This window comes from Sceloporus occidentalis, unplaced genomic scaffold (genome assembly GCF_023333645.1).
Source record: "Sceloporus occidentalis isolate IW3139 unplaced genomic scaffold, rSceOcc1.0.p SCAF_1, whole genome shotgun sequence".
Lineage (NCBI taxonomy): Eukaryota > Metazoa > Chordata > Lepidosauria > Squamata > Phrynosomatidae > Sceloporus > Sceloporus occidentalis.
Window position 1 is genome coordinate 89273103 of NW_028316981.1, and position 27960 is coordinate 89301062.

Consider the following 27960-nt stretch of genomic DNA (forward strand, 5'->3'; position numbering starts at 1 on the left):
ACAATAAGGGCAAAGCAAAGTATGAGTATCATAATAAAGACTGCAAACATAGTCAGTAGTTAGAGATTTGCCCAAAATAACAACTGTTTATTATGTGGGTTCATACAATATTATAGGTTAACATGATACTTTCTGCTGCAAATCCATCCACATTCCTGTTATGTGTACTGTACATAGTTTCCCTTTCCTATGGCTATTTTTCATGGACTGAAGTGCATCTAAAATACATACCCTTTACACAGATGAACTAGGAAGGCTCAGCATCTCCTAACAACTTACTTTGATGGGGTGCCTCAGGAAGTGCCTTGTGTTGTAGAGTAACAGGTAGAGTCTTGGCTAATAATAAACCTCTGTCACTGCAGCTCCATTTTCAAAGGAGACTGAAGACTATAGAAGAGGAGAAAGAAACATGTGGCCCTCCATATGTTGTTGGAATGCAACCACCATCAGCCAAAATTACCAGAAGTAGAGACGAAGGATGATGGGAATCGAAGTCCAACAACATTCTGAGGGCTACATCTTCTCATCCCTGCTTATAGCTATTACAAATTTTAATGCAACAAGCTGATTCCAAGTATCCTTTCATTAGATTCAATTAGGGTGAGCACTTCTACCCTGCTTACAGTACTGCTAGATAGTAAAGTGTGGCCCTGGGGCAATATGTACCACCCCTTCTATTTTTGTGACCCTTCACCCCTCTGGGCTGCCCAGAGTACCCATTTTATGGCTGAAGAGGAAAAGGAAAGAGTGAACTGCCTCTCTTGGAATGAAGCTTTGAGTAGAGGTAAATCACCTTTTAGAGAGGTTGCACCCCCCATTCCCAGTAAAGAGTTTGTTGTGAACTTTTCAAAACCCAAGCAGACTTCTGGCCATGTTGGGATTTGTCTTCCCCCTCCCTCTTTTGGCAGACTGTACAGCCCCCAGTGGATTCTTGGGGGGGGGGACTGATCCCCAACAACTGCAGTTGTACATCCCTGTGCTCAAACCAGATGCATTCTCATTTGTGTACACATTTATCTATGAATAAGAGACTTTGAAGAGGCATTACTCATCAACAGCCCTGCTCTAACAAACTCAGGGCTGTAGCTTCCTTTATTGAGTCAATCCATCTATACTTTTACTTTCTCTTTTATCATTGCCACATCATAAACAAACCCTTGTCTGTAAAATTACTCTGATAGAATCTCACTTCCCTCTGCTTTTGCATTACTTTTCTGTAAAAAACATTTCTTTAAAAAGAAAACCAAATATTTTGCTTACATATGAGTGCTTATCTGCTTCAGTCTCATTTCTCCTTCCTAATTCCTTTTTAGCTATTTGTAGCTGTTTACATTAGACCTTAGGAGAAAACAACCAAATACTCCAACTGGGAACAATCAATGCTCTCCCCCCGCCCCCACCCCCTGCAATTATTCTTTTACAAAGAAGTTAGCAATTTGTTCACAACAGACAAAGCAGGTTGCTCACATGGCAACCACATCTGGAAATTATTTAAAGGGCTTTTGTTATTAGACATTCCATGTTACTTCTCTGGGCATCTGGTTCTGCCATCATCTTAATTCTCTGTAACAGTCTGCACAGTAAACACAAAGAATCAGATTTCCAAGAATCATATTTTGATTAAACATCAAAACAGCGGCAATCTGGAATCCTATATCAGGTCGGTTGGTTCCATAACAGATGGATTAAGTATCGAGTTTAGTGTTTTAGGGTCACAATGTGAAGTAGCAGTTATTTATGACCCGGAGACATCTCATTTTATGAGTGCACAGTCCATGTGTAAGTGTCATGCTGGCATGCCTTTTTGTTGCCTCCTCAGATGTCTGTCTAATGCTGAAGACAGGTAGAGACATTGATCATTTTCCATGTTATACTTTAAGTCCATGTTTCACAAATGGAAAACCAAACACTGACAGAAGGATGCCAGTTTCACACAGCTCCATTTTGTATAGGATGTGTCCGAACTCTGTAAATGATCACAGCTGTCGCTGGGCACAACAGAAGGGATGTCATGATGATGATGGTGACTAGGATGACCAGAACAATGACCCATACATCCAAAATGTGCTTTGGGAGGGGAAGTTGTGTGGGTGTGATAGCATCCATCTTCACCCTTAAAGGGAAAAACAGGTATTAATTTAACAGGACCCTGAAGAAACAATTCCAGTTGTGAGTGTTATAAAACCTTTCCCTTTCTTCACTGCAGAAACAGAAGAGCTTGGTTTCATATTAAGATAAGTAGAACATTTTAATCTGTAAAGTAATTTAGGCCCAAACTCCAAGACGTAGGAAAGCAATGAAACCCTATACAGTGGACCTTCCACATTCACTGGGGTTAGGAGCACAGGGCCCCCATGAAAGTGGAAAAACCACAGATAAAATAACATTCTTTTTTACCTGTGTGAGAACACCTCTCTAGGAATCTCTAGGTCCTCCAGTGCAACTCTGTAGTCAACATCTGCTAGTGGTTGACCACAGAATCACTCTGGAAGACCTGCAAATGCCTAGAGAAGTGTTTTCTCTAGTAATTTCTAGGTCTTCCAGCACACCTCTATGGTCAATTTCCAGCAGAGTTGTGCTGGAGGACCTAGAAATTCCTAGAAAGAACATATTAATCAAATCTGCAAAAGTCAAAGCCACAAATATGGAGGGCTAGGTGTACGTGCTGTCTCAGAAGCAAGTTCCACTTATTCATTCCCACATTGTAGCTAGAATTGCCATTTGAATAGTCACAGCATAGGGCCCACTCATGAACGTCTGTGTGGCTCCAATGGGGCAGATCACTTCTGCGAACAATATTCACCCATGCACCATACAGAAATTGATGTCATTTAGAGCAGTATGGCTTGCTCTAACATTTGGTATGTTGTACAAGCATATATGAAACTCAGGTTCTAATTCTTATCTGATGAAATTTGATGCTTTCAAACAAGTCCTGACCTAGCCAACACAGGCTACATCTGTACTGAAGAAATAACCCAGTTTGACATCATTTTAACTGCCATGGCTCAATGCTATAGAATTCTGAGACTTGTAGTTTTGTGAGACATTTAGCTTTCTATCAGAGAACTCTGGTACTATAACAAACTACAGTTCCCAGAGTTCCACAGCATTGAGCCATGGCAGTTAAAGTGGTGTCAAATTGGATTATTTTTGCAGTGCAGGTGCAGCCACAGTTGGGTTACTTTTACAAAATGTAAGATATAAATGTATTTTAAAAAAAGAATTAAAGAACTAACCCATGTGTAGGACCAGCCCTACCATTAAGCACAATGTAATAGCAACAGGCCATATGTGCCACACAATCTAAGCCAGCCCCATATGCTGGCCTGTTATTTCTGATTTGGTAGAGAAAATTATTCCATTATCAATCTTCGGGCAAGGTTCAGCTATCAGCCTGGTTGACCTCTGTACATGGAAATAGGGGACTGGCTATGCAAGCTCTCTAGGGCTGGCTTTGGCCAATGGTTTACAATACAAGACATAATGGAAGTTCTTAATTCCAGACCACTGCATTCTTATAGAATACCATAAAAGTGTCTCTTGTGCAAAGTTGACAACCCGTTGTACAATACTAAAATACTAAAGTACTTATTTATAATATCCAAATGTGATACATGTGGGGAAAGAGGGAGGTACTTCTTAGGAAGAGAGGCAGACTCTCAGTCATATATCTTAAGCTGCATGGCTGCAAAACTCTCTGTTTTATTAAGAGAATTTGGAAAAGATTGAAATTTAGCAGAAAAGGCCTGTACTCTGATACCTCTCAATAAAAAAATGGTATTAAATGCTTGCTGCTGATTTGTACTTATTATATGTGGTTATTACTGCAATTACACCATTACTGTACAGTCTGATGAGAAAAAATTAACAGTCTTGCTCTTCAATCAGCAACATGCTGATTTAGCAGATGACAGGAAAGCTCTAGAGCAAATGTTTTAATAGCTACAAAGGGTGCTACCTGCCCCTTATTTTAAATTTCCAGACTGTCCCAGCAGGTCATAGGCCATAAAATATAACTGAAGCTCTTATAACTCAACGTTCTAATAATACAATTGGGTTTTTGTGTGTGTATTTACCTTGTTTGGTAAACCACTCTGGAAACACTGAACAACGATGCCATATAAATGAAATTTATCTTCCTATATGATCCTGTGCAAGCTCCTAAGACCTTTAATTGCAGGGGGCTTCTCTCTCTGCAGGAGTATCTCGTGGGAACATGTGAGAAGCCATTTTCAATGGCTTCTCCTAGCCTACAGAACACTAGGATAGCCCCCTCGTTGCTGTTCTTCTTCAGCAAATGAAAACATTTCACTTCCAACAGGCTTTGGAAACTGACTGCAAGAGCTTTTAACAATGTACTTTTCTATCGATTTCAGCTAGCCACAACTTGGTTTCCCCGCCTCTCTCCCAACAGCAACGTGCAGTGACAGGATGTGCTTTATTGTGTTACAGTGTTTACTGCAGGCAAAGACATAATGAACTTCTGTAAGAATCCACTCTCAATGGCTTGCTGCTCTCAGTCAATTTGGTGTCTATTTTTTCATCTAGCACAATGGTTCCCAACCTTTCTAATGCCGTGACCCTTTAATACAGTTCCTTATGTTGTGGTGACCCCCAACCATGAAATTATTTTCATTGCTACTTCATAACTGTAATTAAATAGATGTTTTCCAATGGTCTTAGGCGACCCCCATGAAAGGGTCATTCGACCCCCAAAGGGGTCCCGACCCACAGGTTGGGAACCACTGATCTAGCAGGTATGACTCAAGGGATCACAATACCTATTGAAAAATATCATTTGCTATTTCTTTTGCCACCTTATATATTAGCAAAGTAGCAGCATACCTGCATGAACCACATGATATAGCAAATGAATTTTCAGACTAAGTGGACTGAAATCGAATTTTCTGGTTGTTCTTAACATTTGGTATTAAAAGTCTCATTCCAAACACTCTAAATTCTAGCCAAGGAAGCAGGGGTTAGCTCTTCACCCCTCATACCTGTGACATGAGAAGGCCAGAACATGGAAATAGCATGTTACAGGTGAAGATGTTACCCTTGAGGGTAATGATGTTATTTTCTTGAAAAGGATTGCAATGGCTGGTAACTGTTACATAGTTTCCTCCATGTAAAAAGCAATGTTTACTATTATTTTTCCTTGTTACACTGAGGGCACCAAGGGCCATTCCTTCAAACTGGACTAAAGGTGGTGGTGGTGGTATTTTCTTTTCCAAGGCAATCCTCCCCCATTGGCGGCTTACAGTTGGCCCACATAACCAAGCCATTGCTTTCTCATGAGCAGGTGAAGGCAAGACCTCATCATTACAAGAGACATGGATCCTCACTACCACTCCTTCTTTCCCAACTTTTCTTGATAACAATTAAGAAAACACAATGCACGATAACAGGTCTCCCTACCATTACATCTCATAGGCTGGCAAGAATGGCAGAACACAAGGGCCACATAAATATATTATCAGCTGAAATCCTACATTAGTGAATGTAGTGTAAAAGTTAAGCAAGCTGCATAAGACTACAGCTTCCCTCTCATCACCCCGTATTGCCGTTGTTGTGTGCCTTCAGGTCATTTCCAACTTATGGGAACCCTATCATGGGGTTTTCTTGTCAAAATTTATTCATAGGAGGGTTCCCATTGCCTTCCCCTGAGGCTGAAAGCACGTGACTTGTCTAAGGTCACACAGTGGGTTTCATGGCTGAGCTAGGAATCAAACCCTGGTCTGCAGAGTTGTTGTCGAATACTCAAATCACTACACCATGCTGGCTCAGCTCACCATCCCTGGGACTCACCATTTCACTGTGACAGCCTCCTCCCCATGGCCATTCAGTGGCTGGGAGAGAGCTAGTGGAGAGGACTGAAGAATTGCCTCTTATGTCCCCATAGCTAGGTGTAGACTGATGGCATTAAGTGCAGGATCTGCTAGGACCCTCTGGTGATCTCTGCAGATGAGGTTATTGGTCTACATCTGACTATGAGAACATAACCAGGCACTTCTTTGATCCTGCACCCAGCTCACTGTGAAACAGCAAGTCCTGGGATGGGACTTTGGTCATTATGGAAGGAGGAAGATAATACTAATCTCAGCAATGACTAAAACAAAACAAAAATATATCTGCAGTGGTATGTCAGACTTGAGCTTACATGCGTGGCTAACATGATGCTGGACATCATTTTTCACTTAATGGCACTGTAATTGTGTCCTGTAACACCTATTCTACCTTCAGTCAGGATGAGGAGGGAAGGGAAAGGAAACCTAGAATTCTGAGCCTGGTACAAAAAAACAGAGATGCAAACTAGATAGTCAAACTAGAGTAAATGGGGCTTATTATATAAGTGCTGACTTATTCAACAACTGGGGCCCTGTATAGACCGTCACTTTGTGCCGGCCTGGGGGTGGAGCCAGGGCGTCGCATCCAGATGATGCATGCCCTTGATGACGCCACCAGGGTGCCAGATGGCGTGCGGCATCATGACGCCCCTCCAGCGCTGTGTCCAGATGACGCATCGCCGAAGGGGTGCCATATAGCCGTGCTGCTGTGGCTTTGGCACCCTTTGAGGATGCAAAAAGGGGCCACTTTCTGCAGCTCCTTTTTGCGACCTTGAGAGGCCAGATCAGGGCTGCGACGTGAGGTTGCCACAGCCCCGATCTGACTGAAGAAGGGGCGGCTGCATGTCACTCCTTCACCGCTGTTTGTACAGTGTTAGAAATCATATGCCAGTGTTAGAAATCATATGGCCCCTCAAATGTTGTTGGATTGAAATGTCTAGCAGCACTTGCCAGCACATCCAGTGGTGAGGAATGCTGGGAGTTGCAGTCTAATCATTTGCAGAGGGCCACGATTCCCATCTTTGCCATACACAGTGCATTGTAAAAGGGACCTATGCCTTCCTGCCTAACCATGTAAAGGGAAGGCCTTAATTATTTTCTCTATATGCAAGCAGGGATCCATTCATACTATACATTATATTACTGATTCCACTTAAACTGACATGGTTCTGTCCTATGGAATCCTGGGATTTGCCATTTAAGGGGAGAGGTCTTTTGAATTCTCTGCCACAGAGCTCTCCTAGTGCCTCTGACTACTAGCACTTTAATTTTATACTGTGAATGGGTAAAATGTTTTTAAAACTGAAATATTAACTGAGAGGAGTTCTCACGAAAAAGAGTATGGGAAAAAGCAAATGTTATGAGTATCAACAAGATTTCTGTTTTTTTTGGAAAAATGAGCAAGCTTATACCTGCATGGTATACTCAGAGTACTGAAAAAGAGCAGGCATATAAGACTGAGAGTACTGTATATGGCATCTCTTAAGACAAATACATATGTGTATACACATACACATACACCGACACACTTGCCTTCCACAAATTATTGGAATGCACTTATTACATAAAATGTTCTCAAACCAAAAACCTGTGAATTCTGATTCTTGACAGTCCTTTTGCATGGGAGATCCTGCTTGAACAAAAAACAATGTTTCTGAGGTGGAATTTCCAGTCACATGCACGGTTGTTTTTGTCTATTTTAACTACAATAGACACTGACGCAAACTTCATGTTGTGGCATCTTCCACTTGATTCAGAAGCCTAGAGGCAGTTTGCCCATACTTAACCATGGCTGTCTGAGTCATGAAGTTAGTATCTTGTTAAGTAACGAAGAATCAGATGACACCAGCAATACACCAGCCCATACCAGGTGAATATGCTGGCATACTCTGCTTTGATCTTTCTGGCCTTTTACTATCCTCAACAAAGAGTTGTTTTTCTTTAATCTCCCTCCAGCCCAGTGTGCTATCACTGAGGATAAATCCATTCATTCTTTCTCTATAAGAGTATGAATCAACCAGTTTTAAGAGGCTCTTTTTTCATAGACAACACACAGACAGGATTAATTTGTGGCAAAGACTATCTCTTGGCTCATCCATTTAATGACAAATCAAAAAGGGAGGAGAAAGAAAGAGAGAATACATCTATAAACATGCCTTGTCTTTGGCTTTCTTCTCCAGTATCTCATTTAGAAATAGGTACTGATGAGAAAGAACCAGTCCATGAAAAAAGGAAAGAAAAGAAAAGCTATGTTTGTCTGTCTGCTATTGCCATTTGTATCTTACACAATAAACCACAGTAAACACAAACTGTGTCTTAACATGGCATACACAATCTCTCTCTGGCACAGCCACCCACACCCCCTTTCAGTGCTTCCTTTGATCAGTTAATCAAACATGTAGATCTCCTAAATCCTATTCATGCATTCAAATTCAGCTTTAAAACAAAACACACAGAAGGAGGAGGTGCATAAACACACCGACTCCCATCTTTGTTTTCATTACCCCAGTTTTGGTGATGGGGCCACATTGCTGAAGTGAAGAGTCTCTTCTAATGGTAGAGGTTCTCCATGGGATATAAAAAACTTGATTGTGTGTTGTTAGAAAGTGGAATTGGAACAAAACTTAGAAAAGGTACTCCTGGGGATTAGAGCTCCTAACTGGATAATTTTTGGAGCTGGGGTCCTAAACAAGTAACTTTTCCATGTTCTGCATGAGAACACATGAACACTGTAATCATATAAAAAGCTATTGTACTGTTAGCTTTGAACATCTCAAGAAATGAAATAGTAAAATTTTAACAAGAAATTATGATCTTTTGCAGGGAGGGAATAAGTTCACAATACAACTGGTAGGAACATAATTTATAATGAAGACTCCTGAGAGTGAACACTGCTAAGAAAAAAAATTATCAAAAATCTACCAGTGATACCTTTATTGGCCAACTAAAATGCACAATATAGATGTTGCAAGCTTTTGAAGCTTCGCTGACTTCTTCATCAGGCAAGGTGTTACAAACCAAACAAGAGAAAAAAATGGAAAATGTTAGTCAAGGCCTGCATTTTGCTGTTTCTCTTCTTAGTTAAGATGGTATGGAGGTTCACTCTGGGATTCAAATTTCACAGCAGATGCTATTTTGTAGGTTTCCATATCAGAGTATTATGTGGAATAAGCTCTTCCTGCGGCACAGACAGGTCAAGGCATGTTTTAGTAAAAGAACTCCCTGGCAAACATGCTGAAGTTGAATGCTATTCATCCAATGTCACAGAGATTCTACAAATAATACAGGAAACATCTTCTGTGATCAGTTTTAGAGAAATGCCTTAGCCTGCCATTACAGTATTTGGAAGAAACTTCCTGCCAAGCACTAATCGAAAATCTTATTTACTCTAAGTGAAAGTTGGTTATTCCTTATAATGACAAATTTTCCATGATACTGTACCTCCTGGTTGTCTGACTCACAGGTATTCTCTCATGGCATGAGCAATTTCAGGAAACTAACTTGTTTCACTGACAGTGCAACCCTAAATATGATTCAGCAGTTCAGTGTGACTTATATCCAGTTAAGTGTGTATCTTCAGCCTCAGATGCCTTAATTTCCATTCACCTCACAAATACATCTGTAGAAATCACCTAAGCCCCTCTCTTTTTACTCGTGTGTGTGTTTGTGTATGCGTGCGTGCGTGCACGTTCAGGAAGAAAGGAGCTCGGGATTTTAAGGATTAAATTTCCCACCCCTGGTGTATGTGATCTTTATCTTTATATGGACGACTCAAACTCACTACAAAGTACAGATATCTCAGTTAACAAATGTGTTCCTGGGCATTACTCCTTTAAGAGAAAATTTTATACAAGAGGCAGAAATAACATGGAAAGTGGAGGGTTAGGTCCACCACAAAAATAGCACTCGGTACGTAAGCACCGCATGGCGCTGTGTGGACGCCGCAGGGTGCTTACATAACAATGGCGGCACCCATCTATGCAGGGCACCACCATTGTTACACCCTCATCACGTGTGAGGGTTGCGGGTGTGTGGGTGCTCTACCCCCAGGCAACCCTAGCACATGACGAGGATGTCACAAAGGCCCGTATGTACCAGGCCATTATTTTAATACTAACAATCCATTTAAAGTAATTTGTGACAGTCAATATGATATAAGGACTAGAGTGGTATACTCTAATGAATGGTCTAGGAATACTAGGTATAAAACTCTGCTTATCCAAGAAGATCAATAAATCAGACACTTTATTCAGTTTAGCATTCTCACAGAGTTGTGGTGTTGGAAAAAAAGGGGCAAGACGTCTGATACCTTAGAACTCTTTGGAACAAAGGCGGCTTACAGACCACCCTTTTGGGATGGTCTGTTCCCGCCCCTTTCCCCGCCGGATCGGGCCTCAGCTGCCACATCGGCAGCCTCTGAGGCCCCGATCCGCCGCTTTCCAGGCCGCGTGGAAGCAGCAAAAGGCTGCTTCCCCACCGCCTGGAAAGGGGTGTCCTTGGGGCTTCATGCCCCAAGGACACCCAACAGCGGCGGGGAACAAGAGAAAGGGGCCACTTGGCCCCTTTCTCTTTTGTGACGCTGGTGCAGCCGTGTAAAGGCTGTGCCCAGAGCCACAAACCTGGAAGGAGCTCCGTTTTGGAGCTCCTTCCAGTGCCGTGGAAAGGGTGCCCCAGGCGCCCTCACACGGTGCCACGACGTCACTTCCGCCTGCTCCATTTGGAGGTGGCGCAGTCGTGACGTTCCAATGGCGGCACCCATGTAGAATGGGCGCTGCCAGAAAGGACGCCCTTTCCTAACCCTAGTACGTACCTAGTACGTACTTTTTGCGCGTCTAGAACGCACCAAAGTCAGCATACAAATTATGTTTACTTCACTGGGAAAGCCAGTGAAGAAATGAGACCAACAAAACCCAATCAACTATGAAATTTGAGAAATTGCCACAGTTTGAATTTGGAATTTTGGCTTCCATTCTATCCAAAACTATAAAGAAACAATGCAGGATTAAATATTGCTCAACAGCCTTCTAATTGCTGAATGAAAATGTCAAATTTTTATGTGGAATTATTCCTGGGATGGCAATAAAACTCTGGGAGAGGATGGATGGCCACCATCTGTTAGCAACAGTGCTGTGAGTTCTCTCAGTGCCCTGGTGGCACAGTGGTTAAATGCCTGTACTGCAGCCACTCACTCACAAACCACAAGGCTGTGAGTTCAATACCAGTCATGGGCTCTGGGTTGACTCAGACTGGCATCCTTGCAAGGTCGCTAAAATGAGTACCCAGCTTGTTGGAGGCAATCAGCTTACACTTTGTAAACCGCTTAGTAGTAAAAGTACGCAGTATAGAAATATACTTGCTATTGCTAATGTACTTGCCTCTGGAAGGAAGAGAGGTCTCTCCACAGCTACTGCTCCCATCACTATTGCCACCTTCCTATCACCTTACTTGCCTCTCACTTTGGATAGCCACTACTGCTTTAATAAAAAGTGATCATGCCATCATCACCATGCTGCAAAGTATGGAGGGGTGACTCAATAGCAACTGGGATCCTCCCCTTTACCACTTCCACTTCTTCACAATCTGCAGCGATCATTGTGTTTGGTCTAATGTGCTGGTAGGAATCAGGCTGTGCAGCCCCTCAGATGTTGTTGGACTGTAAATCCCACCATGCACCATCATTGGCTATTTTGACCAAGGCTCAACAATATTAGACTATTTAGAAGGCCAAACATCTCCCATCCTTGGACTATAATATCACTTTGGGATATGGGAAGAACCCAATGATCCAAACCCTTGCTTAGTTATAAAGCTTACTGGATGGCTTTGAATAAGTCCCTTTCTCTGAGTTTTTATCTATACACAGGGGTGCTAGGGGGCAGAAGGGCTGCTCTGAGCTCACAATAATTGTGTGATAGAAGTACAAGAAACAATACTGAGAATTAGTTGTTGTTGTTATTATTATTATTAACCTTTATTTATATAGCACTGTAAATTTACACAGCGCTATAATACAATCTTTTTAATATGCCTCCCATACATCCTGTCATAAGATGATCTTGTGATGGTATGAATGACTATCGTACAAAAGAGATCTGATTTCTGGTCTACACTGAATAGCCTGATGCTGTATTGGCTGTACCATTTTGCAACACGTTCCCCCACAAAGTTTGCACATTGTCACTTTTGACGTCAGCAAGAGAACAGGTTAAGCTGGAGTCAATTCTCTTGAACGCTCCAGAGATCAGAGATAGCATTACGTCAAAGCTTGTGTGTGCAGATTGAAGGCCAAACTACACCCATCTTAACGCCTTCAAGGGCTTATGGTACTTGTTAAAACACAGGCTGTTTGTTAGTGGCACGCATATCCATTCATTACTGTCATGGAGCATAGGGGCATTTGTGTTTAAATCAACTTGTCTGCATAAAGGAAAACAAAACAATAATATCCTTCAGGCCATTGCACCTTAAATCATGATTGTTTAATGACTTGAAAAAGTTTCACAGTAATGACTTTGGAGAGGATTCATGGACAGTGATTTCAGTAGTTCAGTATGTCCAAACGCATAGCTTAAGAGATTGGAAAAGTTGTTTTGGACTACAGTTACCAGAAGCTAGCTGGCTGGAGGGATTTGTGGACTTTTAGCCTAGAAATTAACTTTTCTGAGTTCTGATAGTTGGGTTAATCCACTGAAGTCCTGTGGCACCTTACAGACTTGAAAATGTATTACAAGCAAGAGCTTTTGTGAACTATAGTTCACTTCTTCATTTAAAATATGCTAGCCTTTGTAGAGTCAAAAACCAATTTATTATCTTCACTGCACTACACTTCCTCAGATCTTGAAAATACTTTAATTGATATGCAAATGTCTTGCTTATAATAATGCTTTCTGCACTCAGGAAGACAGAGCTGAAGTAAATGTAATTTTCTGTGCATTTAGGGCAACTGCATTCTAAATAGTTCTAATTCTGAATTTGCAATTAAGTAGCATTGTAAGGTAGGAGAAATGTGTAAACTTGCACTCTGGGGAAGCTTCATCCAAATTTTTGTTTATCATAAATTCACACTGAAAGTATTTTTTATCTTGCTGAAGATCACCACTTTTGCCACAGAAATGTGTGATGCATTTAATATATCAGTACAAACTGCTTTGGTAATCTCATTCACAGCCTCCTCCCTGACCTGTTTTAAGTAGATAACTGTAGCATAGAACTACAAAGCTAGAAATACAAAAAGCCCAAGAAGCTGGTAGGTACGGTACTTAAATATTAAAAAGAACAGACCTGTCAACTGACATTGGTTTTCCAAAGAGCACAGAAAACATTTTTTCATTTTCTGAATGCACTGAATTCATTCTCCCTGGAGCTCTCATTTTTCTTTCTTCTTTTCCTCTGTTTTTTCCATTAGCAATCTTTTCTTCAATTTGCCTTGCATATACACCAACATACATACTCCCTTATTCCCATTTAGTTATCCTCACACAATTTCCATCACTTTCTAATCTTAACATCTTTTCTTTCACACAGTTCTTTCCTCTGGCACTTCTCTCCCACATCACCATTTTTTACTGTATGAACAATTTTTAAAATGTCTGGACGTATCATTCTTAGAATTAAACTTCTATGTTTTAAAATATATCCCCTCCCCCATTTATTCCTCCTTTATTTATAGGCCTTAACCCTTATTTTTATTCAGTTCTTTCATTTTTTTAAAATCAGAAGTCTTACCTATAATATAAGTAGGCCTTAGTCTGAGTAAGAGCTTCCCAAACTTCTCTTGGAGCTAGATGAGAAACAAGGAGAATGGGGAGGAGCAGTAAAGCAGGAGTGGTAGTAATAATAATTACTCAGTGCTTTACCCCTCACATCCAGCAATTACCCATCAGAGAAAGGACTCCCAAGTAAAGGATGATGTAATTTTCAATCAAGCTTGGGTCCTCCTGCCTTCATAAACATGTATAGTTGTCAAAGTCTTCGGCGTTTATCACACTGAGGTTATTGGAGCTAAGATCAGGGGTGAGTGCGGGTCGAACTATGCGAATTGACGTTATAATGTGAGTGTTTTATTACACCTGGTTGCCCATCCGTTGCCCTTCCAAATCGAGGGGGAATCGAATCCAAGGCAAGTCACGTGATGCGGATTCAGGCAAAGCGGAGTGAGTGCAAATTGTATTTCCACATCGGTGCATACCATGCGGATTCAATTATTCGAATTGGGACCCTTGCACATGCTCAGTGGGGCTCTGGATGCATCCTGAACCTTTGCACTTCCGGGGTGAAGAAGGGAGCCTGGTTCCACTTTCACGGGAATGACAACATCACCTTTCTTCCTCCCTTCTAGTTTCCCATCCCTAGCAGGCAAATTCAATGGGTCCTCCGTGTCAGAGCCCCCATTCATTTCAGCCACATCGACATCTATCCTCTTGTCATTCTCCTCATCTATTCCATCTACATCTCTCCTTCCCTTTGTAGCAGTTGCCGTCTCTTAGGTTGCATCCACACTGGGGAGATAATCTGGTTTAACTCCAGTTTAACTGTCCTGGCTCAGTGCTATGGAATTCTGGGAACTGCAGTGTCCTGAGACATTGAGCCTTCTCTGCCAGAGAGCTCTGGTGCCTCAGCAAACTAATAACTTAAATTATTATTATTGTTGTTATTATTTTAAATATATTATTATTATTTTTAAAATAATAAATTATTATTATTATTTTTAAAATAAATTATTATTACTATGGGAGTTGGAGTTTGTTGTGGGGTCCTTGGCTCGAGACTATGGAATTCTGGGAGTGCCATCTCTGCCTCCAGCCTGCTTTTTCTTTCTCTTCAGATCTGTCATCTGGATCTCCATCCCTAACCTCACGTGAAGGATAGGGAATGTCACCTATCTCTAAATGCTCTCTGCTTGAGAACTTTTTGGAATCTCCAAGTGTATCACCCATTGGCAAAATTATTGTTGCTATTATTATTATTATTATTATTATTATTATTATTATTTTGCAGTGAAAATTTTTATTACTACTACTACTACGACTACTACTAATAATAAATTTCTTTCACTGCAAAAATAACCAGTGTAGAAACTGCAGTTCTACTTGGAAGTAAATCCTGCCCCACCTTGGCCCCACTTTGGAGGACGTCCTGCCCCCCCACCCCCAAAGAGTCCTTTAGAAACTTTACTAACCCCACTCTCTCTCTTTGCCCCCTCTTTTCCCTTTCCCTTTCTCTATCCCCCCGATCTCCCCCCTCCTCGCCAGCATGTCTCCTGTCCATGTTAAAACATGAATGCATTCATTCAGGGGGGAGCACCGGAAGCAAATGGGGCAAAAATGCAGCACGGCATCATGGGAAGTTTGCAACCTGGGGTTTTTTGCAGTGGTGTTCAAGAGCACAAGCAAATTGGAATTCCACACCAGACCAATCCGCAGTGAGTTCGAACCAAGCCTCAATGCGAATCCCATCAATACACTTATTTAGTGAACTCGCCAAAATGAGGAGCCAGTAAGGATTCAGTTCGGAAGCCCTGCAGAAGCACCACACAAACAGCTCCCATTGAAAGGAAGCAGGTGTGAAAATACATAGCATTATGACGTTCGACCCACACTCACCCCTGATCTTAGCTCCAATAACCTCAGTGTGATAAATGCCTTCCAAAGCAATTAGTCGAACCAGCTTCTCCTGCAGGCTGGCAGGCAGTCTACTGATTTGCTGTTGTTACTGTGTGCCTTCAAGTAGTTTCTGACTTATGGCAACCCTCAGGTGAACCTATCTTGGCAGGTTTCTTCAGAGGAGGTTTGCCATTGCCATCCTCTGAAGCCGAGAGAATGTGACTTGCCCAAAATCATCCAGTGGGTTTCATGGCCGAGCTAATATCCAGAATTGCATCCAGTGTTCAAACCACTACACCAAATAGCATACCTGAAAGGTGGACATCCAGACTTATAACCTCCAATGAAGAAGTATTTGCCATTTTCAAAGACCCACTATTCTACTGCTGAAAAGCACAGTCAGGATGTTTTCCCCCTGTTTGATCACGTCTAGCCTTTTTCCTGTCATTTAATGCCTTTGTTATGGTCCTGTCCATTAGGGCAAACAGAGAACAATTTTTTTTTCATCATTTGTGTGACAGCCCTTCCGACAGATAATTGAAAATGGCTATTGTTATCACTTCAAAATGATCCTTGCATGTCCAACATCTTAATTTAAAGGATTCCTCACTGGACTTAGTCTTCAGCCTCCTCACCATCTTGTCACCCACCTTTGGACATGTTCCAATTTCTTGATATCCTTCTTCAATGGTTGTGTCAAGAACTGGGAATATTATTCTATAAATGGTTTGACTAAGTAGTAGAAACTTGCATCATTACTTGTTGCATTCTGCAACCTATATTTTCTTTGTTGAAACAGACTAAAAATGGCTTGTGTTTTTAACTGTCACAGCATCACTAAAACAGACTATCTGTACTAACAAAGGTCCCAAGGAAGCAATTCATTCTTCAGAATGTTGCTTCTTCTCTAAAACTGCTTCTGATTTATTTTGGGCAATGGATATTTTTAAAAATTCCAAAAAGTTCTCAAGCATAGCTCCCACTGCTTTTACCATACAGTGGCTACATTCTGATCTCTCCCTGGTAAAATTTACCCTTCCTGACCCTGTCCTACGTTTGAAACCTTGACCTGGGGCCCTTTCATACTACCCAATTAGAGCACTATGGTTCCACATTAATTACCATGGAATCCTAGACTTTGCAATCTGGAGAATTCTCAATTGTGTGTACTTGTGTGCCTTCCAGTCAGTTCTGATTAATGGTGACCCTAAGGCAAACCTATCATGGGGTTTTCTTAGCAAGATTTGTTCTGAGGAGGTTTGCCATTGCCCTCCGCTGAGGCCCAAAGTCACCTAGTGGGTTTCATGGCCGAGCTGGGAACTGATCCCTGGTTTCTAGAGTCCAACACTCAAACCACTACACCCTAGATACTGCTCCTGAAATTGCAAATCCCAGAATTTCATAGGATGGAACCATGGTAGTTAAAGTGGAACCACAGTGCTATAAACTGTGTAGTGCAGACGGGTTCATGGTCAGAGCTGGCTATCACACTTAGATAAACAAACAAATGACATCGTGAGAAAGTAAAAGATAATTTTTCCTTCTCCTATCTGAGTATTCTCTCTCTCTCTCTTTATACTCATGATAAAAAAGAAAACAAGTTTACTCCTTGCCTGCTTAGGTGCATTTCTACAAGAAACAAAGACCTTCACCTTCAGCCTGAAATGAGGTGGTACATGCTGTTAAACATGTAACTCATATCTTAACCTCATGTGCAATTAAAAGAAATTATCTATAACCCATTAAGTTACATAAGAATAGAAAGGTTAAGCAAATAATGAAAGAGTACATTATGGAACAGAGCAATGCCACATTATTTATCTCACATAACAACACTGAATGGCCACCACCTCAGGGCTCAAAATTCGGAAGGGTGGGGGGGAAAGCAAAGTTCAAATGACTGCCCTTGTGTTTGTGTGTATGGGTGTGTATATGGGTGTGGGCATGTGTTTGTAAAATTATTCCTAGTAACAAATACAGCAATGTTATCTGCAGATTAGAAGGTTGGAGTCTTGTGGCACCTTTAAGTAAAACCAATTTGTTTCAGCATTAGCACATAAAACCTGATGCTGAAATAAACTGGTTTGCCTTAAAGGCAGTGCTGTAGAGTCAACTCGACTGATTCAGATTCAAGTTGCTTCAATGACTCCACTTGGACTTAATTCTGCAATAAATCTCACATTGACTCAACTCACAATTTGTATATTTTTTGGAACAGACCTGCTGGTCTAACTTCATTCAGAAAAAATATGGAACGGAAAATGGTTTTCCTCCTTTCAACAACACTTCAATCTCACTGCTTTCTGTCTACGGTCACGACAAAAACAGTATTTACTTTACATTTGCCATACATAAAGCCTCCATTTAGTGTAGACCCCTGTCTCGAGCCCATTGCCTAACCGCCGCGGTGGCGAACCTATGGCACGTGAAGTCATTTCTGAGGGCACGCAGAGAGATGGGAGGATGGGGGAAGAGTAAGAACAGGTGCATAGCTGTTCTTTCTCTTCCCCCACACTCCCGTGCCTTTAGCTGTCTCCAGGGAGGTCCCACCCCGAGAAGTCTCAACCCTGCAGAAGTCCCACCCCCCGGTGCAGGAACACCTTTGAGTTTGGGCACTCGGTCTCTAAAAGGTTTGCCATCCCTAGCCTAACGCATTTGCTGTTCCCCTCCAAGAAATGCACCCAGCACTATGGGAGCAAATCCACCCTCCATCCACACTCCACTACCCCCATACATACCCCACCATGACCTCCTTTTTTCCTGTTAAAGTTGGCTGCCAGACTTGAGACTCCACTTGAGAACTGAGAACTAAAAGTAGGCTTGAGACTTGGAGTAAAAGACTTGAATACTTTACTGCTTAAAGGTACCACAAGACTTCTTCCTTCTTTTTTTAAAGCCAATATACCTTTCTCTCTAACAGAGACTAAAGGTTGCCTTCACAAGTACGGTTGGAAGGAACACAAGAAAGGGTGTTCACCACAGCTAATCTTGGGCCTTGATACTCCCTTCCCAGGGAGGCTAGAATGGCCTCCTATGTTATATCCTTCTGTGGGCAGCTGAAGACTTCTTTATTCAGATAGGTATTTAAAAGTCAAAGCTTTTAAGAAAAGAGCTGTAAGAGGGTGCTAAATTGTTTTAAACTGTACAGTTTTAACTGTCTGAAATTGTTTTAATATGGTTAGCAATTTAAATTGATTTTAATTCTGCCTTTTAATATGCTTTTAATTTTATTGCATTATAATTACATTTTAATTTGTAAGTCACCTTGAGTTGAATCTTCAGAAAAAGACAGGATATAAATAAAGTTAATAAATTTAACTGATATACATGGATTCATCTAATAATTGGAAGGGTGGTTACTGTTTTCCAGTGATTGGGAGCTGTTGAGGTAGTTTGGGAGTGAAAAATTGCCTGAAAGTTTTTTAAAATATTGGGGAGATTTAGCAGGGGGCCTTCCAGGATGGTCTGCAGGACTCTAAGATCTACCTGATCTCTACAGATTGCACTTTGCCCATCCCTGATATAATTGCTTTTAACCATCTTTTTTTTAGCTCTATTCAGGTATTTTTCTGTGTAGAAAAGCACATGGGGACGTTAGATCCTTGTGCACACACCCCCCCCACTGCATTGCTCAATGGGTCCAAACCCTAAAGTGATTCAGACTCTTCATATCACTCTTGACTCATCTTAAGATACTGATTTTGTGAATGGAGTATACCAAAGTTGGGAATTATGATGGGAATTCCCATCAGCCCCACCTATATATGGAAGGTTTCCTCAAGGACACCCCCACTTTCTTTTTGTCCAAAAGAAAAATTGGAAATGTGTAGGAACAATTTAAAAAAATCCCCTTTTGGAATGAATGAAATGCTTTTAAAGGTATGCTTTTACTTACTCAGAATGTGTAGGATGAAGATGTTCTACAGGATTAGAGAACATCTTTTTACATACTGGCATCTGTACTTCTAAGAGCCTGGCTCTCATAGAGCCTCCACACAAAGGTGGGCTGATGGAAAGAAGAACTTCTCATAATAATTCTGCACTTAATAATTCTGTCAGACACAGGGTGACCAGATGTCCTTCTTTTACGAGGCATATCCTACATTTCAACCTTCTGAAGGCAGAGAACAACAACAACAGCTTCCACAGTGAAGAACTACAGGGGAAAGGCAAAGAAGCAATGAATTCCCAACAAACTCTTTCCTTATGTAGCAGAGATCCGGACAACACACATGTTGCATATAGCTCTCAAGGCCTTTTTTTTATCTCTTTGACCCACCTAGACCCCAAATTATTACCCAGGTGGAAAAGGTTTTAAATGTTTTATGCTTTTTGATAAGCTCTTTTTGTCATGGCCTTTGGCTAGTACAATAAATGTTAACTTGACTTGAAAAGGGTCTGTGAAGGAGAACTGTTGGCCTGGAAGGCCTTTTAAGAAATGTAGTGGTTCCCCCAAATGCAAAGAAGAGAAAATAGACTGACGTCTGCTTGGATAAATCTCCATGTCTGCTTTTATTTTTAAAGCCATTTGGAGTCTGAAAACATTTGGGAAGATCATGTGAGCCTGAAAAACACAAAACTCTTATTCCCGCCAACTTCTGGAAGAAGGAAAACTCCCTCTCCATCCCCTGAAAATGTAACAGAGATCTGGACAACACACATGCTGCATATAGCTCTCAAGGCCTTTTCTGTGTATCCTTTTGACCTACCTAGACCCCAAATTATTATCCAGGTGAAAAATACCCCAAAATCAATACCTCTGGAAGTGTCAAAGAATGACCCTTTAGCAAGAAACCCATTCCCACAATTCTAAAACTGAAAACAGAAAGAATTAGACTTCTGAACAATTTCAGGGGGACACATTTTGCCACAGGCCCATGGCAGTAAAATACATATAAACACACTTTCCAAGGAAGTGCTCTCACCATATGTTTCCAGCTATTTGGGGTCACAACTTTCACCATCCACAACCACTGTTTACACTGGCTTGATCATAAGAGAGTGTAGTAACCACCATCTAAAATACAATTGAATCTAAATAAATAAGACTATGGAGTGTGTTCATACTACACTCTGGGATTTCACAGAATCATAGAGTTGGAAGAGACCACAAGGGCCATCCAGTCCAACCCCATTCTGCCATGCAGGAACTCTCAATCAAAGCATCCCTAACAGATGGCCATCCAGCCTCTGCTTAAAGACCTCCAACACCTTCAATTGCCTCTAGACCGTCCTCCCTGCCTGCAGTGGATCCTTCCACCGGAAGAGAGAGCCAATAACACCTTCAACTGTATCTAGACTGCCCTCCCTGCCTGCAGTGGATCCTTCCACAGGAAGAGAGAGCCAGTAACACCTTCAACTGCTTCTAGACCGTCCTCCCTGCAGCTATCTGAGGAGTGACTTTCATCCACCAGGCCCGCCTCAAAGGAAAGGGCCTCCCATTCCTACATCCATCTGAGGAGTGAGTCTGATATATCGGGCCTGCCTCAAGGGATAGAGCTTTCCTTCCCTGCATCCATCAGCCACCTCTCCTTCCATCACTCCCAGCAGCTGGGACCTTGAGCAAAGGCTTCCAATCCCACCCCTTCCTTCTCTATTAAATCCCTTGTGCCTTGTGGTATTTAGGCAATATTATCAAGTACAGTTGGCTATTATATTCCTACTTTTGTCATTGTTACCTTCTCTTCTTTTGATTATCGCTTACTAAATCCTTTCCTTCCCATGGCTCCACGCATCTCTCCTAACCTGAACCCTATTCGAACTCTTCCTATCTCCCAGCTTCCATTCCTCTGTTCACTCTGGAGCTGTTGCTCTGTTGCTCTGAAAGTGACTGCTGTCCATGACCTTTTTCTCTCTAGATCTTTTAACCTTCTCGCTCTTACTGAAACCTGGCTCCCAGCCCATGATACTGCTACCTCCGCTGCCCTTTCTTTTGGCAGTCTCTCATTTACTCACACAAGCCGCCCTGAGGGTCGAGGAGGAGGGGTCGGTATACTATTGTCCAATTCCTGCCAGTTTCAAGTTCTTTCTTTTCCCCCCAGCTATTGTTTCTCTTCATTCGAGTCTCACTGTATTCGACTCTTTTTTCCTTTACAGCTCCGGGTTGCTGTCATCTATCGCCCTCCTGGTTCTGCTACCCAGTTCCTATCTGACTTTGAATCTTGGCTGATGTTTTTTCTATCTGATACAGTCCCTTCTCTGATCCTAGGTGACTTTAATATTCACCTTGACAATCCCAACAAGCCTTCTTCATCTCGCCTTAGCTCCCTGTTTGCTTCTTTTGGCCTTCAGCTTCATCCTAACTCCTCAACCCATTCCTCTGGTCACTGTCTCAACCTAATTCTTGCTGCTAAGTGCGTCATTTCTGACTACCTGGCATCTGATTTTCCATTGTCTGACCATCATTTAATTTCTTTTACTTATATCCCACCTCCTCGTCGTACTGTCCAGCACCATTTCCACGACCTTCAGTCTGTTAACTCTGACCATCTCAGACAGACTTTAAATTCATCTCTCTCTTCTCTAGATCTTCGGGACTCTGCTGATTCAGCAATGTCTTTATTTAATTCCACTCTTTCTTCAACTCTTGACAGCTTTGCTCCTGTATCTGTATGTGTGTCCTCCCCCATGACTAGGCCTCAGCCCTGGCTCACTCCCACTATCAGGTTCCTCTGGTCCTGCTCTCGAGCGGCCGAATGTCTTTGGAAAAAGTCTAGGGAACGGGCCGATTTCATTCATTATAAATTCATCCTTTTATCTTTTTCACGTGCTCTGTCTATGGCAAAACAGAACTATTTTAAATCGCTGATATGCGCTAATGAGAGGCGTCCGCAGCGTTTGTTTTCCTGCTTCAATACACTACTAAACCTTCCTCTCCCCGTCTTCTCATCATTTTCCCCCACTGACTTTGCCAACTACTTCATCACTAAAGTCACTACTATTCGATCTGAAATAGTTCCTCCCGACTTGCCCCCTACCACTAACCTCCTGGTACCTTCTACTAATAAACTCTCTGGGTTTCCCCGTTTCTCTGGATGAACTCTCTACGCTGCTAAATTCTTCCAAACCTACTACCTGTTCTCTTGATCCTATTCCCTCCCGTCTCCTAATCTCTATAGCCCCTTCTCTTCTGCCCTCGCTCCTCTATATCTTTAATCTCTCTCTCTCTATGGGTTCCTTCCCTTCTGACTTCAAACATGCTCTCGTTTCCCCAATTCTGAAGAAACCCTCTCTCGACTCCTCTTCTTTGTCTAGCTATCGTCCAATTTCTCTTCTTCCTTTTCTTTCTAAGGTCCTAGAACGGGGTCATTTATTCTCGCTGTATTAAGTTTCTTGAAGCCAACTCCATCCTGGACCCTTTCCAGTCTGGCTTCCACCCACAGCACTCTACAGAGACAGCCCTCACCAAGATCTCAAACGATCTCTTGCGGGCCAAGACAAATGGCCTCTACTCTATTCTCATTCTTATTGATTTGTCTGCAGCCTTTGACACTGTTGATCACTGTCTCCTGGTTGGTTTACTTTCTGACCTTGGGTTCTCTGACTCTGCTCTCGACTGGTTTAAATCTTACTTGTCAGATAGATCTTTTGCAGTGGTCACGGGTGGTCAGACTTCGTCCTCTGTTCCCCTATCTGTTGGAGTTCCCCAGGGCTGTCTTGGGTCCCCTTCTGTTCTCTCTATACACACTGTCCCTAGGTAAACTCATCAGTTCTTTTGGTTTCTCCTATCATCTGTACACCGACGACACTCAGCTGTATCTCTCCACCCCTGACCTTTCAACGGGGCTTGAACAGCAAGTTTCTTCTTGTCTGACTGCCATCTCTCAGTGGATGCGGCTTCGGCGCTTGAAGCTCAACATGTCTAAGACTGAGCTTCTCGTCTTTCCATCTAAACCCACCCTTCATTATTCCTTTTCTGTTTCTGTCGACGACACTTCTATTCAACCGGTTCATCAAGCCCGCAGTCTTGGCTTCATTTTTGACTCTTCTCTGTCATTTATTCCCCAGATCCAGGCCACTGCCAAGGCCTGTAGATTCTTTCTCCACAACATTGCTAAGATCCGTCCATTCCTCTCAATCTCTACTGCCAAGACTCTGGTCCATGCCCTAGTGGTTTCGCGACTAGATTATTGTAACCTCCTTCTAACATGGCTTCCTCTTTCACACCTCCATCCTTTAATCTCTGTCCAGTATTCAGCTGCCCGTATTGTCACATCCGCTCGCCGCTTTGACCATGTTTCTCCTCTTTTCTCCTCCTTTCATTGGCTCCCCTTCCCCTTCCGCATCCGGTACAAGCTTTTGTTATTGACTTTCAAAGCCCTCCATGGATTGGCCCCTCCTTACTTATCTGACCTTCTTTCTCCTTACATTCCTACTCGCACCTTCCACTCTGGTAGTCAAAGTCTCCTGTCACAGTGTAGGACTACCACTGCTCCCTCCCAAATTCGTCCCTTCTCGCTTGTTGCCCCTTACTCCTGGAACCTTCTTCCCCCACATGCACACCTCATCACTTCTCTACCCAGTTTCAAAACTGAATTAAAGACTATATTGTTTAGAGAAGCATTCCCAGAGGTGAGCCCCTCTCTGACCCAGGAAGCCTCCTTTTAAGCATCCATTAAGAAGCCAAGCCCTTCCTCCAGTCCATCTGCCTTGGTCCAGGCCTCGGAGGTGGAGAAGATCTGCTGGACCTGATCCTATTCCCCACCACCACTCCCTTCTCCTTTTGTTTCGTGTCTTTTACATTGTAAGCCTGAGGGCAGGGAACTGTCTGACTAAAAGATTATATGTACAGCGCTGTGTAAATTTACAGCGCTTTATAAATAAAGGTTAATAATAATAATAATAATAAAGAAGGAGACTCCACTACACTCCGAGGAAAGAGTGTGTTCCACTGTCGGACAGCCCTTACTGTCAGGAAGTTTCTCCTAATGTTGAGGAGGAATCTCTTTTCCTGGAGCTTGCATCCATTATTCTGGGTCCTAGTCTCTGGAGCAGCAGAAAACAAGCTTGTTCCCTCCTCAATTTGACATCCCTTAAAATATTTAGACAGGGCTATCATATCACCTCTTAACCTTCTCTTCTCCAGGTTAAACATCCCCAGCCTCCTAAGTCTTTCTTCATAGGACATGGTTTCCAGAACCTTCACCATTTTAGTCGCCCTCCTTTGGACACACTCCAGTTTCTCAACATCCTTTTTGAACTGTGGTGCCCAGAACTGGACACAATATTCCAGGTGGGGCCTGACCAAAGCAGAATACAGTGGCACTATTACGTCTCTTGATTTGTAGCTCAGGAGAAGACACTTGAGAAATCAAAGTATTTTACCAAATTACAAATCCCAGGATTTCTTTGGGTGGAGCTATGGAGTTACGCTGCTATAACTGGGCAGTGTGGATACACCCCATGGAGACCTATTCATTGTTTCATTCAAATCGATTGATCACATACTCTATTGGAAATTTACCGTAAATGGAGATAAATATTTCAGTATAGCCAGCATGGTGTAGTAGTTTATGGTTTAGGAGACCAGGGTTTGAATCCCCAATTCAGTCATGGAAACCCATTGAGTGACCTTGGGCAAGTCACACTTTCTCATTGTCAGAGGAAGGTAATAGCAAAAATCCTCTGAACAAATCTTGTCAAGAAAACCCCATGCTAGGTTCATCTTTTGTTGTTTGCCTTCAAGTCATTTTTCCCCTAAGGTAAACCTAGCATGGGATTTTCTTGGCAAGTTTCTTCAGAGGGAGTTTGCCATTGGTATCCTCTAAGGATGAGAGAGTGTGACTTGCACAAGCTCACCCATTGGGATTCCATGGCTGAACCAGGATTCGAATTCTGGCCTCCCAGTGTCCTAGTCCAAGGCTCAAACCACTACACCACACTGGCCCTAGGTTCATCTTAGAGTTGCCATAAGTAAGAAACAACTTGAACACACACAATACGCACAAATATTTCAGCATTGGTTTCTTGCTACAGGCAGAGTCTACCTTACCCAAAATGCTTGGGACCAGAAGTGTTTTGGATTATGGAATACATGTATTTGCATATACATACATAATGAGATATCGCGAGACCCAAGTCTAAATACAAATTTCATTTATGTTTCACATCCACCTTATACACTTAGTCTGAAGGCAATTTATATACAATATTTGAAATATTTTTGTGTTGGGTAGGCTGAACCATCCAAAAACAAAGGTGTCACTATCCCAGCCAGAGAGAGCCAGCACAGGGTAGTGGTTTGAGTGCTGGACTATGACCCTGGAGACCAGGGTCTGGATCCTGGCTTGGCCATGGAAAGCCACTGGGTGACCTTGGGCAAGCCACATTCTCTCAGCCTCAGGGGAAGGAAAAAGGCAAAACCCCTCTGAAGAATCTTGCCAAGAAATTCCCACGATAGATTTATCTTAGGGTCACCATAAGGTGGAAATGACTTGAAGGCACACAACAATAACAGAAGAAATTTTTGGATTTTAGAATATTTTGGAGTTCAGAGTTCTGGATAAGAGAGACTCAGTTTGTGGACTGCAATGTCCTCTGTGACCTGGGTGTTTCTAGTCTAGAGAATCCCCAAAGCAGGAGAAAGGGGAAGAGAAACTACCATGGCCCCATGCCTTGAAGCAAAAGCTTACCCCCGCCTCTGGAAACAGTGAGGAAGGGAAAGAGAAGAGATGAGGAAGCAAAGGGAAAAGTCCATGTGCTACAGCTAGGCTAGTGCTTTGAGTGTTGGACTGTGACTCTGGAGAGAGACCAGGCTTCGATTCCCAGCTCCGCCATGAAACCCACTGGGTGACCTTGGGCATTAAGTCACACTCTCTCAGCCTCCTCAGGGGGAGGCAAGGGCGAACCCCTCTCTGAACATTTCCTGCCAAAGAAAACCCTATGCTAGGGTCACCTGAGGGTCGCCATGAATAAGTAAATAAATGACTTGAAGGCAAGAAACTAAAATTAAGAACGAAAGAGGCAGTGTCCCTGGTCTGCAAAAGAGTCCTCCTTTTCCAGGATATGTCCTACATTACTCTTGAATGCCCTCTGGACCCCACAACAGACTCCCACTCCCAGAATTCCATAGCCTTGAGCCAGGGCAGTTAAAGCGGTGCCAAACCGGGTTATGCCTGCAGTGCAACGGAAGCAACCTCATGGCTAGCATTATAAACCCTGCCAGGAGTGGAAGACCCCCGCTGTTTCCCCAGCTCCTGGAAGAAAACTGGCTGAGAAGTTACCTGATGGATGCAAGAGGTCCTGGGATAGAAAAGGAACGAGGAACGAGGGAAACAACGTGCTCTTTTCTCGACAGGACTGGGAAACTCCAACTCCCCCTCTTAAATAGCTTAACATTGAAATATTTTTCCCAAGGGGGACTCCTCCTTCTCCTGCTCCTGCTCTTCCTCTTCTCTGCGGTGGAAGCCAAACTTGCCCTCAGCTCTGAAGGCGCTTCCTTCTCCTCCAAAGGAGTGAGTGAAAAGGCAGTGGGAGCTACACGGTTGCAATGCAATGCCTTCTTCTATCTTCGGGCTCCTAGTGGAGGAGCAGCAGGCCGCCTAGTGGCCAAAGGCAAACTGGAAGGGGAAAAGAAGAAAAAGAAGGGGGGCAGGAAAAGAGGCCCAGTTGAACTGCTGCAGTCCTCACTGACAGAGTCAACTCTAGTGCTAGCCAGCCTATGTCAACAGATATGAGAAACAAAACGATTGGAAGTGATCAATATACTCCCCCATCCACTAAAAGGGAGATACAAGAGACTGCGGGAACTATAGCACCATGACACTGATCTCTCAGGCAAGCAAAATCATGCTCAAATTCTGTAATACAGGCTCCAACCATACATGGAGGCACAAGGGACCACATTGCAAACATACGATGGTTAATGGAGCACACCAGGGAGTTCCAAAAGAAAATCAGCACGTGCTTTATAGACTATAGCAAAGGCTGTGACTGCATAGATCATGAAAGGCTATGGAATGCTCTTAAAGACATGGGAGTGCCAACACATCTGATAGCCCTGATGAGGGATCTGTACTCAGGACAAGAGTATACTGTCAGAATAGAACACGGAGAAACAGAATGGTTCCCAGTTGGCAAAGGGGTCAGAAAAGGCAGTATCCTTTCACCCTATCTGTTCAACTTGTATGCATAACGTATTATAAGAAAAGCAGGCTTGGACACAGAAGAAGGAGGAGTGAAAATAGGAGGAAGGAATATCAACAATTGAAAATGTGCAGATGAAACCATAGTACTAGCAAAAAACCTTGTAGACCTGGAACACCTACTAAGGAAGATCAAAGAAGGAAGTGCAAAGTCAGGCTTAATGGTGAATGAAAAGAAAACCAAAATAATGACCACTGAGGACCTTTACAAGTTCATACTAGACAATGAAGAAATGTGTTGGGAGAAAGGCGGGATATAAGAAAATAATAATAATAATAATAATAATAATAATAAATAGTAAAAGAATTTCCATACCTGGAAGCAAACACTGATAGAGATGGAGAGTGAGTCAGGAAATCAGAAGA

General features: G+C 42.6%; 1 protein-coding gene across 2 annotated transcripts; it reads right to left on the reverse strand.

Moving 5' to 3' along the window:
- Positions 1-75: 75 nt before the first annotated feature.
- SMIM3 (small integral membrane protein 3) lies at positions 76-26756 on the reverse strand. 2 transcript variants are annotated; one of them, XM_089528445.1, is made up of 2 exons: positions 26674-26756; positions 76-2113 (listed from the first exon to the last, which is right to left on the reverse strand). In XM_089528445.1, the coding sequence occupies exon 2, from the start codon at positions 2104-2106 to the stop codon at positions 1930-1932; it is 177 nt and encodes a 58-aa protein (XP_089384571.1). In that variant the 5' UTR covers positions 2107-2113; positions 26674-26756; the 3' UTR covers positions 76-1929. The 2 variants fall into 2 exon arrangements, with proteins under 2 accessions (XP_089384571.1, XP_089384578.1); XM_089528452.1 differs by lacking the exon at positions 26674-26756 and adding an exon at positions 13575-14058.
- Between the last annotated feature and the right edge of the window lie 1204 nt (positions 26757-27960).

Excerpts from the sequence above, each read along its gene's own strand:
- SMIM3 (XM_089528445.1), bottom strand. The coding sequence starts at position 2,106 with ATGGATGCTATCACACCCACACAACTTCCCCTCCCAAAGCACATTTTG.